General features: G+C 37.5%; 1 protein-coding gene across 3 annotated transcripts in view; it reads right to left on the bottom strand.

Moving 5' to 3' along the window:
- LOC136039347 (cleavage and polyadenylation specificity factor subunit 6-like) overlaps positions 1–12,206 on the bottom strand; it is a 51,195-nt gene that overhangs the window by 18,391 nt on the left and 20,598 nt on the right. For all 3 annotated transcript variants that reach the window (XM_065723001.1, XM_065723002.1, XM_065723003.1), the window contains 2 exons: positions 10,227–10,380; positions 4,146–4,251 (listed from right to left, as the gene is read on the bottom strand). In XM_065723001.1, the coding sequence (XP_065579073.1) occupies positions 4,146–4,251; positions 10,227–10,380 (260 nt within the window). The remainder of the gene's footprint in view (positions 1–4,145; positions 4,252–10,226; positions 10,381–12,206) is intronic.

Here is a 12,206-nt window from a genome sequence, read left to right as displayed (position 1 = left end):
TATCTCACCAAAGTTATGAAAACCGAATACAACAACGGAAATGTCATTCTAATAGAGAAAATTAGGCTATTCTTTAGAAAAATAGAATTTTATTTTTTAGTTTTATATCAAATCGATTCTGATAGTATCTCTATATAAAATTAGTGTCACTAAAAAGAACACACAACAGCAAATCAGTAAGTCGACCATTTAATTCCTCATTATAAAAGTCTCCTCCTGTAAAACTCCTCACTACATACCTCCAAGACCCACACGATGCTCCACCCAAAATAGCTACTGTACGTTTCGTAGTCAAACAGTTAGTGGTAACTGTAGTAAGGAGCGACCCAGCTCAATAGTAAACGAAACTCTAAAAAACGGAATTTCGATGCTAAAAGATATATCAAAAGAATCGGATTTTTATGCTGATTTCAAATATATAAGTTTTATCAAATTTAGTCTTTGTCATCAAAAGTTACGAGCCTGAGAAAATTTGCCTTATTTTGGAAAATAGGGGGAAACACCCCCTAAAAGTCATAGGATCGTAACGAAAATCACACCATCGCATTCAGCGTATCAGAGAACCCTATAGAAAAAATTTCAAGGTCCAATCTACAAAAATGTGGGATTTCGTATTTTTGCCAGAAGACTAATCACGGGTGCGTGTTTATTTCTTTGTTTGTTTTTTTTTTCTTTCTTTTCCCCAGGGGTCATCGTATCGACCAAGTGGTCCTAGAGTGTTGCAAGAGGGCTCATTCTAACGGAAATGAAAAGTTCTAGTGCCCTTTTTAAGTGACCGAAAAAATTGGAGGGCACCTAGGCCCCCTCCCACGCTCACTTTTTTCCCAAAGTCAACGGATCAAAATTTTGAGATAGCCATTTTGTTCCGCATAGTCGAAAACCATAATAACTATGTCTTTGGGGATGACTTACCCCCCACAGTCCCTGGAGGAGGGGCTGCAAGATACTAACTTTAACCAATGTTTACATACAGTAATGGTTATTGGGAAGTGTACCGACGTTTTCAGGGAGATTTTTTTGTTTGGGCGTGGGATTCAGGGGAGGGGGCTATATTGGAGGATCTTTCCTTGGAGGAATATTTCATGGGGGAAGAGAAATTCAATGAAAAAGTTTTTTTCAATTGAAAGTAAGGAGAAGCATTAAAACTTAAAACGAACAGAGATTATTACGCATATGAGGGGTTCTAAAAATACTTTAGCATAAAGAGCGAGGTATTTAGAAGGAGATGAATACTTCGCTCTTTATGCTAAATTATTTTTAGTAATTTCAACTATTTATTCTACGGCCTTTCTGATTCAGGGGTCATTCTTAAAGAATTGGGACAAAACTTAAGATTTAGTGTGAAGAGCGAGGTATTAACGAGGGGACAAACTCCCTCATATATATATATATATATAATCAAATATATAAGAATATAAAAGTTTGTTACGTAAGTTGATTCTTAAATTACGTCTATTTTTTACTAATAAAAAACGTTCGTTAAAAATTGAAAGTTCTAGTTGCCTTTATAAGTAACCGAAAAAGTTGGAGGGCAACTAGGCCTCCTTCCCCACCCCTTATTTCTTAAAATCGTCTGATCAAAACTAAGAGAAAGCCATTTAGCCAAAAAGAATTAATAGCAAATTTCATTTTAATAATTTATGTACGGAGAGCCAAAATCAGACATGCATTAATTCAAAAACTTTCAGAAATTAAATAAAAAAAACAAGTTTTTTGAAATGAAAATAAGGAGCGACATTAAAACTTAAAACGAACAGAAATTACTCCTTATATGAAAGGGGCTTTTCCTCCTCGACACCCCGCTCCTTGTGCTAAAGTTTGACTCTTTCTCGCAACTCTACTTTTTAAAACAATAAAAAACTTTAGCGTAAAGAGTGGGGTGTCGAGGAGGAAAAGCCCCTTTCATATAATTGTATAATGAATCACCAGAGCTAATTTTGAGACTTATCCAAATGGCATGTCTCCTCTTGGAAAAGGATCAATCTTCTTATTCTTGCTGGACACGGGAATGGCCAAATAGACATAGTATTGTAATACTAGAGTGACAAGTTTCTTTCAAAAATTTCAAATAAAACATGCAAGGGGGCATTAACGAAAAGTAGAGTTATAGCAGAGGCATGGGCTATTTCTTACAATTTTATTGCAAGAAAAGTAATATTGAATGCAAACTAGGGTTAACTTAATACAAAATTTCAACAAATTCTACGGCATTAAATTGCTGAATAACAAGATTTACTGTTAAGGTAGCATACTTAGTTTTATTTGTGCTTGCAGTAGGACCAGGCGTTTTCCGTCTCACCTGACATCTCAAATTCAGATGTTTCCTGGGTATTTGTTGAACCATAATTCACACCACTGACCCTCATCCCAATGTAAAGGAGTACCGATACCAGGATTCAAATCCTCGTCCCAAAGGATATGGGATAGTAAGTCTAGTGTGCTACCCTCATTTCGACTAAATTGGCATACACCATACATTTATTAATTTTACAATGGACTAGATCAAAGAGTGTGAGTAACTTAAAGAGTGGAAACTGGCGCTGGTGTAAAAAAAAACACCAGCGCTATGGAGTGTCTGTCTTTTTACATTTTTTTTTTCAAATTTCACAAGTGTTTTTTTAGCTATCATTAGATGGTACTAGTGATTTTTTCTAAGACGCTAGTTCTGGTTTCCACTCTTAGAAGTTACTCATACTCTTTATTAAAGACAGCATGTTTTATCACAAGCTTCCTACGACAAGCAAAAATTCCCTAATATGATTGATGAGGACAAATTACATTATTTAGGCCTCCTCTATTTAACATTGACTGCCACAATTCTCGTTAGTTGTGTACCTGCTTGGGTATTCCAATGATTTTTCCACAATATCTGGCGCAGTATCATAGATAAAAATCAAAGGCCTACGCCTATCACCTATCTTCAAAGACACTAAGATGACCCAACGCTTTACTACAATTTTTTAATATTCCATTCCTCAGCCGTTTCTTTCTTCATACACTAGTAAGTCATCAAATCAAGAATTCAATCACACCAAGTGCATGGACAGCCGTAAATGTAACGAATAAAGTAGTCATCTCAAACTAGCATGTTCCAAACTAAAACTCACAAATAATCTAAATTTTTTGAAAACATCAAACTGGCGGGAATAGTTTCAGGATATTTACATCAGCAGAAATATTACGTCTTTATAACAAAGTTCAGCACTTCCAAAGTTTCGTAAGAGCTATCATTCCTAGTGATTATTCTAGTCGAGTTGCTAGCACTCCGGACTTGGAACTCTTTGTCTGTGAAGATGGAGTTCGGATCCTGGAGTCACTGGTTATTTGGTTTGCAACGGGGGTCAGTAACCTAACTCCGTAAACTCAGCCAGAGGCGACCCAGCTCAAAAAAGACTGTCTGGAGAAATCTGGGGAAGGTAAATAGGAATGGTGTACGAAACCACAGGGTGGCTGGTCCCCAGCCCCCGCATAGTACTTCCTGGTTGAAGGGCCATGAAACAGAGATCAGCACCACCAGCCGGGACTGTAAAGTCCAATGTTGCATTTTTTTTCTATTTTTTTATCACTCCTTGGCTAAATTTACATTTTCATCATCATTTTTTTTTGGGGAATTTTATCATAGAAAACAGGTCTATTAAGCTTTTTTGGTTAATTTTCACTTTTTTCGACTTTGGCTTTAATTTTGGTGTTGCTTTATTTTCTTGTACTGCTAGCTGTTAGCACTTTGGCTATTTGACACACAACATAAATTCGGGCATTTGGTTGATTCGTAGTTGTCCTTCTTCCCAAATCTGATACACCATGAGGATTCAGAGGGAAAAAGATCTTCTGACGTTTATTATGGAGCCGATCGACACACTTAGAAGATTTTACGGATAAACTACGTCGACCAATCGTCCATGCATGGGTGGGGGGCGAAGAGGATAGGTAGTCTCCCTAGCAAAAATTTGGAAACCTACAAGCAAGTAAATAAGTTCCTTGAAGAAATTTTGCAATTCCCCACTTTTGTTTTCCTTTTTTGCAACCCTCAGTTTTTTTTTCAAAAAAAGAAGTAAAAGGGAGCTAGTTTTGGGCAGTAACAGCCAAAAATAAAAACTTTTTTGCAATAAATATGAGAAAAGGGTGGTAAAAATATTCACACATACCTGTTGGTGGTCTATTAACAGGAGGTGGAACGCCCGGTGGGGCACCCATGGGAGGTGGACCTGGCGGTGGAGCTCCATGGGCTGCAGGAGGCGAAACACCAGGAGGCTACCAAAAAAATTGATCATTATAATGATAACTTATAATTTAGTCTTTTTTGGAAATTTAAAAGTACAAATACATGCATGAAGAACCATAGCTAGAAATGGTGAAAATATTGTACAAGATTTAAGGAAGAAATACTAGCTATAAAAAAAAGTGCTCATTATTTAGAGTCTACAAGTTTATTTTCTTCTTACGGCTCCTATCAGAAAACAGCATAATATGCTGTTTTCTCGATCTAGTTCTCAGAAAACAGAACAGTTTTTTCTTTATCTAAATGATAGGGTACTAAAACGTATTGATCAATTTAATATCTTGGAATTATTTGGGATGAAAATCTGTCTTTCCGTGAACATGTGAAAACAATGTCTCTAAAAATCTCGCAAAATATCGGCATTCTTTCTCGTTATTGCCTCTTTTTCCTAAGGGATGTTTTTTCCCTTCAACATTTAAACCTCTTCAAATTCTACAAAATGAAGCCCTTAGATTAATTTTTAATGTTAATAATAGATCCTCAGTTAGCCATCTTTATGGATCTTCTGGTTTCTTCTCTTTTCATCAACATCATTTTATTGCTATTTCTAATATTTGCCACAATTATATTTTTGGACAACTTTCACTAAATTTCCCAAGATTATTCCCGACAAATTCACAATTTCCCAATTACCCAACATGTCATAGTTCTGATTTCTCTTTTGAAATTAGGCCAACGGTGCGAGGGGCATTTAGTTTGCGTCACACTGGTCCGAAAGTTTGGAATTTAATCCCAATAACTGTGAGAAATTGTAATGATAGAAACCAATTTCTGAAGTGGTTAAGAAATCATGTTGCTGATCTCCCGTAATATTTTCCTTTGTGAGTGTTTAAGTTTGGATTCCGTAAGAAGTGTACATTAGTTTAAGCTTAAGTGATGACGGTTTTTCTTTTGTTTTTTGGCGATATACCATGCGCTTAAGTATGCCACTAGCCATTTGCGCTGTTTGTTTATATGGTTTAATTCTTGTTGTAAATAAACATGTATCTATCTATTTATCTATCTATCAAAAGTTATAGGTATTAACAGGATAAACGAACTACTTTGATAATATTATATGTATAAAAAAGAACAACTTAAAGCATATGAGAAAATCCTAAATAAATAGATGTACAGAGAGACAGGGGGGGGGGGGGGGAATTGGCATAACTTATTGGCAGCCCGTCTGTTCTTTAGGGGAAACGTTGTAAATTGGAAATTATGCATGGCAACTTCTTCAAAAGAAGACGTCTTTGCAAAAAACCGCTTTACTTTAATCAGTTATGCCATTTAATAAATCAGCCATTACGAAGCTTAAAAAAAAAACAAGGAAAAAAACGTTTAGCTATATCTGCTCCTCTAATTAGACGATATCAAACACGTATTGAACGCAAATGACTATACCACTAAGTCGTATAAGTCCAACTAATCCATCTTTTGATCAACATCATTACTGTTTTCGAAATCTTCATAATCAATTTATTTGATAGAAGATAAATTTTAAACGCAGGACTTAAAATATAGGACTAATATAATATAAACTAGACCTACGTTGCCTGGGCAACGTGAAGTGTTGCGGCAACCTTTGTCCGGCTTCGCCGATAAAAGTGTTGCGAGAGCAACACTTTGGTTTTGTTTCTTCGTTATCGGTTAAATTCTGAAGTTGTCAAAACTATCAAAGCATTCAAAACGGCATATTCAAAGCAGAACACAATCAGTAATCACATGATCAAGTTCTTCAGCGTTGAAAAAACAACAGCAAAAGAATATCGGAAGAAGGGACTAAATTGAGTTTGCAGCCAGTTGAACTTTATCCTTTTCAATCGTAGACATCGTGACCGATGGAAACTTGGAACATTATCTTACATAATCTAGTTGGTATTATAAAGCTATTCGTGACTTTTCAGGATCAAATACCAAAGATGTGCACCAATTTGCACAAATTTTTAGCCTCTGATGAACCTCCTCTAGCAACCGATTCTTACTTACAAGTCCCTCTCCCGTGATATACATCCAAGTTCACCGGAAACAAATAATGGGTACACCAACTAGCAAAAATTGCAAACCCCTTGTCGCTGAAGTCATTGTAGCCTAACAGCCGATTATTACTTACAACTCCCCTACATGTCTTACAATCGGGAACCAAGTTGTTCTTACCATCAATTACACCAGAAACAGATAACAGGTACACCAATCAGCAAAAGTTGCAAACCCCTCATTGCCAAAGATGATTATAAGCTAATAATCGACTGTTACTTGGAAGTCCCCTACATATCTCACAATTGGTATCGGCCTATTTTTGGTTCAAGTGTGTACCTTACCACTGAAGTTGTCAACCCCTTGAAACTTTCAAACTGGTGTATGTCATGAAGGAATTTTTGTAACAAAAAATGGATGACATATACTTTGATCAGCTCATCAAGGTCTATCGATTGTCATTGAAAAAAAATTCTATCTGTCTTAGTTCAAAAGTTGACTTTTTTTTCGGAGGCCAACTTTCTAACACCACCACTTAGAAAGGAGCAAAGGATAAGCTCTAATTTCTTTAGCAATGACAGAACTTTTAAAGTTTAAGAGGTATATCTGATACCATTTCTCTATTGCAATCCCAAGTAGAAAAAAAAGAATGGTAAAGTCAGCTGAAATCACGAACAGAAATGGCTAGAAACAATAGATGGCAGTACTTTCGGACCCGTGGGAAAATCGCACTTTTTTGTTTCTGTAAATTTTTCTATTTATCACTCAAAGAAGATATATTGGCTGTGGGGTCGGGGAACTACCGCATATATTTAACACTTATAGATTTTAGTCCATCTTCAATTTGAAACTGGTGCCTGCCTGCTTGCCTGCTAGAACGGAGCTTTCCACTCGAAAGCAGAAACATGGTTTGATGAAACGAAAGCTTGGCTGCACAACTTCAGATACTCCTCTCTGACATAGGCTATATAACTCCACTTCACTTCGCACACCATAGGCTCTGGCTCGAGGACAAGCAAAAACCATCCTTTTTGGCCCCAGGCAAGAGTTCTACAGAGCTTTCCAAAAATGTAATGTCATATTCATCAATCCGGCCTGAGGTCCACACTTTCCGTAAAAACCGCACAGGTTAAACCCTTACCAGTTTCCAGGAATAAGCTGAGATCGGCGGCATAGGAAAAAAAAAAAAAAAAAAAAAAAAAAAAAAAAAAAAAACCGGGACAAAATCAAAGTGTTGCTCTCGCAACACAATAAAAAATATAGCTCCCTTTACAGAGGAATGTATTTTGCTCTAATTCATTGCCAACGAATTTTTTTTAGTCATGGAACCGACGATGCAGGCAAAGAAAATGAAAGATTAATACAAACCGCTTTTTAATGAGCTTTCATCTCGTCCACAGAAAAAAAGATTTCAGCAGATTACCGTTTTTTTTTTGTTTTTTTTTTACTAACAAGCATTTGAACATTCCACGCAAGCAAAATGCAGGAAAACCAACTCATATATGTTACGTAGCTAATGTAACTTAGCCTTCGTTGAATTTAAATTCAAGCTAACTTTAACATTTGTCTCGATCGAAATATTTAACTGATTATTACTAGCGACGCGTCACAGCACTATTCCCCCTGGGTTCAAGACGGCTACACATGCTGATTCTCCTTTCAATTCTGTCTAGAGCTTCACTCTTTATTACCTCCCAATAAATGGCTATTCGTTTAAATTTTTTTCTTATGACGTCTTCACATCCCAATCGAAGACGTCCCGCTTTCACATATCGAAGCTGGATTGAAAAAGGATCAATTTTTGGCAATATAATCTTAATTATCTTTAAAAGAATAGAATAGGATCTAATTAAAAAATTTCTTCCACAGAATGGTTTCCAAATTTCAACTTCGCGTCAAAAAATAGCACTAGTAAATATATATACCGCAACGAGAAGTTTTGTCATCACTGGAAATAAGTCAGGCGAATTTGACCTTCACGCAAACATAATCAATTGCACAAAATAAATAAACAAAATGAATCAAAATTTAAAATAAATAAAAAATTAATGAATAGTGTTCTCAGCTATTGCACAAAACTCAGAACACAACTCTTGCAATATGGGACGGGTGTCAACTTGGGGACATTTTGGGACTCTGTACGGGACAGTCTGTTGCGGGCGGGAAGATAGGGTTCGAGATGATGGAACGCAATCGCGGAACAGACAGGGTCTTGGTACCGAAACGGAGGCACAGGAGATTCGTTCTCGCAGCCAACATAGTGAGTTCAAACGTACCTAGTAGATAATAATAAGGAACCTTGCCATCACCATTTATGATTCTAACTGCTCGTTTTTGAACAATCTTATAAAATCTACTGCTCGTTTTGTCAATCTTACAAATATGCTCTCAAGAAAGACCGAAATGCCACAGTGAACAAGCATACCCCAGTATTGGCCGGATGAAAGAACAATAAAGTTGGAGAAGATCCTAAGGGGAACAAGAAAATTTCATCAGAAGTTTTAATAGGGAAGCTGGAGGGGAAGCTTGTTCTAGGATGTTTTGAACATGGGTATCCCACTTCAAGTCAGCAGTAATTGTCAACCCAAGTAGTTTAATGCATGTGAAAAAGATTCCGGGAGGAATGGGGTTTATAAAAGAAGAAGGTGATTTTAATAATAATAATATACTGCAATAAAAAGGCTTTCTCTTCTATAAAAATTTCCTTTCACTAAAAAACTTTTCAATACTATTCTTGAAAGAGTCAGCCATAACCACCTCTTGGGAAAGGTCGTTCATTCCTTGACTACTCGGTTTGAGAAGGCCCACCTTCCAACTTCTTTATCGAAAGTGTTTTGTTTTAGCTTAAAAAGTTGTGTCCTCGCTGATTGTATGTGTTGAAGAAGAGCATTTCCTTTGGTCCAATGTTATTGTAGTACTTGTGACATAGTTTGGAGGTTTCAATAAGATCACCTCGGAGGAGTCTATAGGAGGTGGAAGAAAGTGACAGTTTTTACAATCGTTCAGAGTAGGCGAGGCCTCTTAGTGTTGGTACAGATTTTGTTGCTCTTCGCTGAATGTTGTCAAGTCGTCGTATGTCGTATGACCATATCGTCAGTGATAGGCCAAACAATGTCGTATGACCATAGTCAGTGATAGGCCGAACAACAGACTTCAAAAAAGCTGAGGATCGTTTAGGGTGAAGTTTCTACAAAAAAGTATAAAATTTCAGAGGACAACATGAAAAAAAAAAAACTCTCAATGTAAACACTGAAACTAAAAGGACCCTTTCCAAGCAACGATGAAAGGGTAACTCAAGTTACCCTTTCCCCTTTCATCTGAAACTTACCCTTTCTATTTTCCCTTCCATCGTTGCTTGGAAGGAGTCCTTATCTTAGTTTAAGTGTTTATTTGAGGTTTGGTTTTTATATTGTCTTTTGGACCTTTATCTGCATTTTTTCTTTCATGTTACACTGAGGACGGTTGAGCAGAGATCTCAACCGAAATATTTGCAGTCTGTTCTTCTGTTTTTCACTGGCTGTTATTGTCGTCGTTTCTCTCTCCTTTGTGATTTTTTCTTTTGTCATGATTCTCCAATGTGGTCAGAAATTATTTGAGAGAGAAAATCCTTTGCGACCTTAAAAGGTGACTGATTTAACCACCTTGAAATTTCTTTCATTATGGTCAGATCCTCTCCTATAAAGAAAATTCAAATTTCGATTCGTTTCCTTATCTGCTTACAAAAGCAACCTTCGGCTATTCAACTTTATGGTACGTGGATCCAAAGTTACCTTTTGGATATTATTCCTGACAAAATTAAACCTTGTTTCACTTCTTTTTATAATGATTTTTCACACAAACCGAATATAAAATTTGAAATAACATAGGTCAAACTGAGCTTCCATGTCATTTCAAAAGCAAAGAAACCCGATGTATTTTTGTTTCCTTTTTTTTTACTAACTTATTTTATATGCTTAAAACATAATTTAGATCAGGTGTAACGACTACTTACGACACCAGGAGGCATCATTCCTCTTGGAGGAGGACCTGGAGGTGGAGCGACTGGTCCTAATGGAAGCATTCCAGGCCTTTGATGTGGAGGTGGACCATTTACAGCAAATCCTGGAGGAGGTCGGTCAGGTCTATGCATTGAAGGATGCATTCCTCTATAATATAAAAATTCGAATCATTACTTTTGGCACTGCAACTCAATCTTCAAGCACTTCCTAGTTAATCATATATTTGGCAACCGATTTCCTTGCAGTATGTACCTGCCTAACATACTCGCACGGCATTAAGATTTCATTTAAGATCCGATCACTCCTTCGTAAGTTGAAAATACTTAATTTTTTGTAATTCTTCAGAATTAATCCTCCCCCTCAAACTCCTCCAAAGAAAGCGGATCCGTTCCGGTTATGTCAATCACGCATATAGGACTTCTGCTAATTTTTTCCACCAAGTTTCATCCCCATTCCTCCACTCTTAGCGTTTTCCAAGATTTTGATTCCCCCCAACTCCCCCAAATGTCACCGGATCCGGCCGGGATTGAGCTTTGAGACACGATAGCCTTCTAAATATCAAATTTCACTAAGATCCGATGACCCGTTCGTAAGTTAAAAATACCTCATTTTTTCTAATTTTTCCGATTTGGCCTGGTTCCTGATACGCCTGCCAAATTTCTTCGTCCTAGCTTACCTGGAAGTGCTTAAACTAGCAAAACCGGGACAGACAGGCCGACCGACCGACAGAATTTGGGATCGCTATATGTCACTTGGTAGATACCAAGTGCCCTAAAAAGCTGGACCAGCCTTCTCCATGGGATTTTGACTCTAACTTCAGCAGCAGCAATTACAATTTGCTCGACAACCACTCTCAGCTAGAAATTAGACTTTTATATAAAACAAGAGCTAAGAGCTCATAGGGCACTTCTGATGAGGTCAGAAGAGCCAAGAGCTAATATGTTTTGAGCTCTATCAAAATCCCAAGAATCAGTAGATCGATTTAAAAGCAAAATCAGAGGCTTAATGCCGGTCGGGTTTTAAAATAAGAGCTCTGAGACACGAGGTCCTTCTAAATATCAAAATTTATTAAGATCTGATCACCCACTCGTAAGTTAAAAATACCTCATTTTTCAGATTTTTCCTATCCCTTCAGCCCCCAAGATGGTCGAATCGAGGAAAACGACTTTATTAAGTCAATTTGTACAGGTCCCTGACACGCCTACCAATTTCCATCGTCCTAGCACGTCCAGAAGCACTCAACTCGCCAAAGCACTGGACCCTCCCCCCTAACTCCTGACAAGAGAGTGAATCTAGTTCGGTTACGTCAATCACGTATCTACGACATTTGCCTGTTCTACCCACCATGTTTCATCCCAATCTCTCCACTCTAACCGTTTTCCAAGATTTTCGGTTTCCCCATCCACCCCCCCCCCCCCAATGTCTCCAGATCTGGTCGGAATTTAAAGTAAGAGCTGTGAGACATAAGCTCCTTCTAAATATCAAATTTCATTCAGATCCGATCACTTGTTTTTAAGTTAAAAATACCTCAATTTTTCCGAATTAACCCCCCCCCCAACTTCCCCAAAGGGAGCGGATTCAGTCCAGTTATGTCAATCACGTATCTAAGACTTGTGCTTATTCTTCCCCACCAAATTTTATCCCGATCTCCCCACTCTTAAGTGTTTTCTAAGATTTCCCGTTTCCCCCTCCAATTCCCCCAATATCACCGGATACGGCCTGGATTTAACATAAGAACTCTGAGACACGAGGTCCTTCTAAATATCAAATTTTATTAAGACCCGATCACCCATTTGTAAGTTAAAAATACCTCGTTTTTTCAATTTTTCCTCTCCCTCCAGCCCCTCAGATGGTCGAATCGGGGAAACGACTATTATCAAGTCAATTTGTGCAGGTCCCTGACACGCCTACAAGTTTCATCCCGATCTCTCCACTCTAAGTGTTTTCCAAGATTTCCGGTTTCCAAAATTTCT

Source organism: Artemia franciscana, chromosome 19, assembly GCF_032884065.1.
Source record: "Artemia franciscana chromosome 19, ASM3288406v1, whole genome shotgun sequence".
Taxonomy (NCBI): Eukaryota; Metazoa; Arthropoda; class Branchiopoda; order Anostraca; family Artemiidae; genus Artemia; species Artemia franciscana.
Note: the sequence above shows the minus strand (reverse complement) of the source record. Positions and strands in the feature narration are given on the sequence as shown.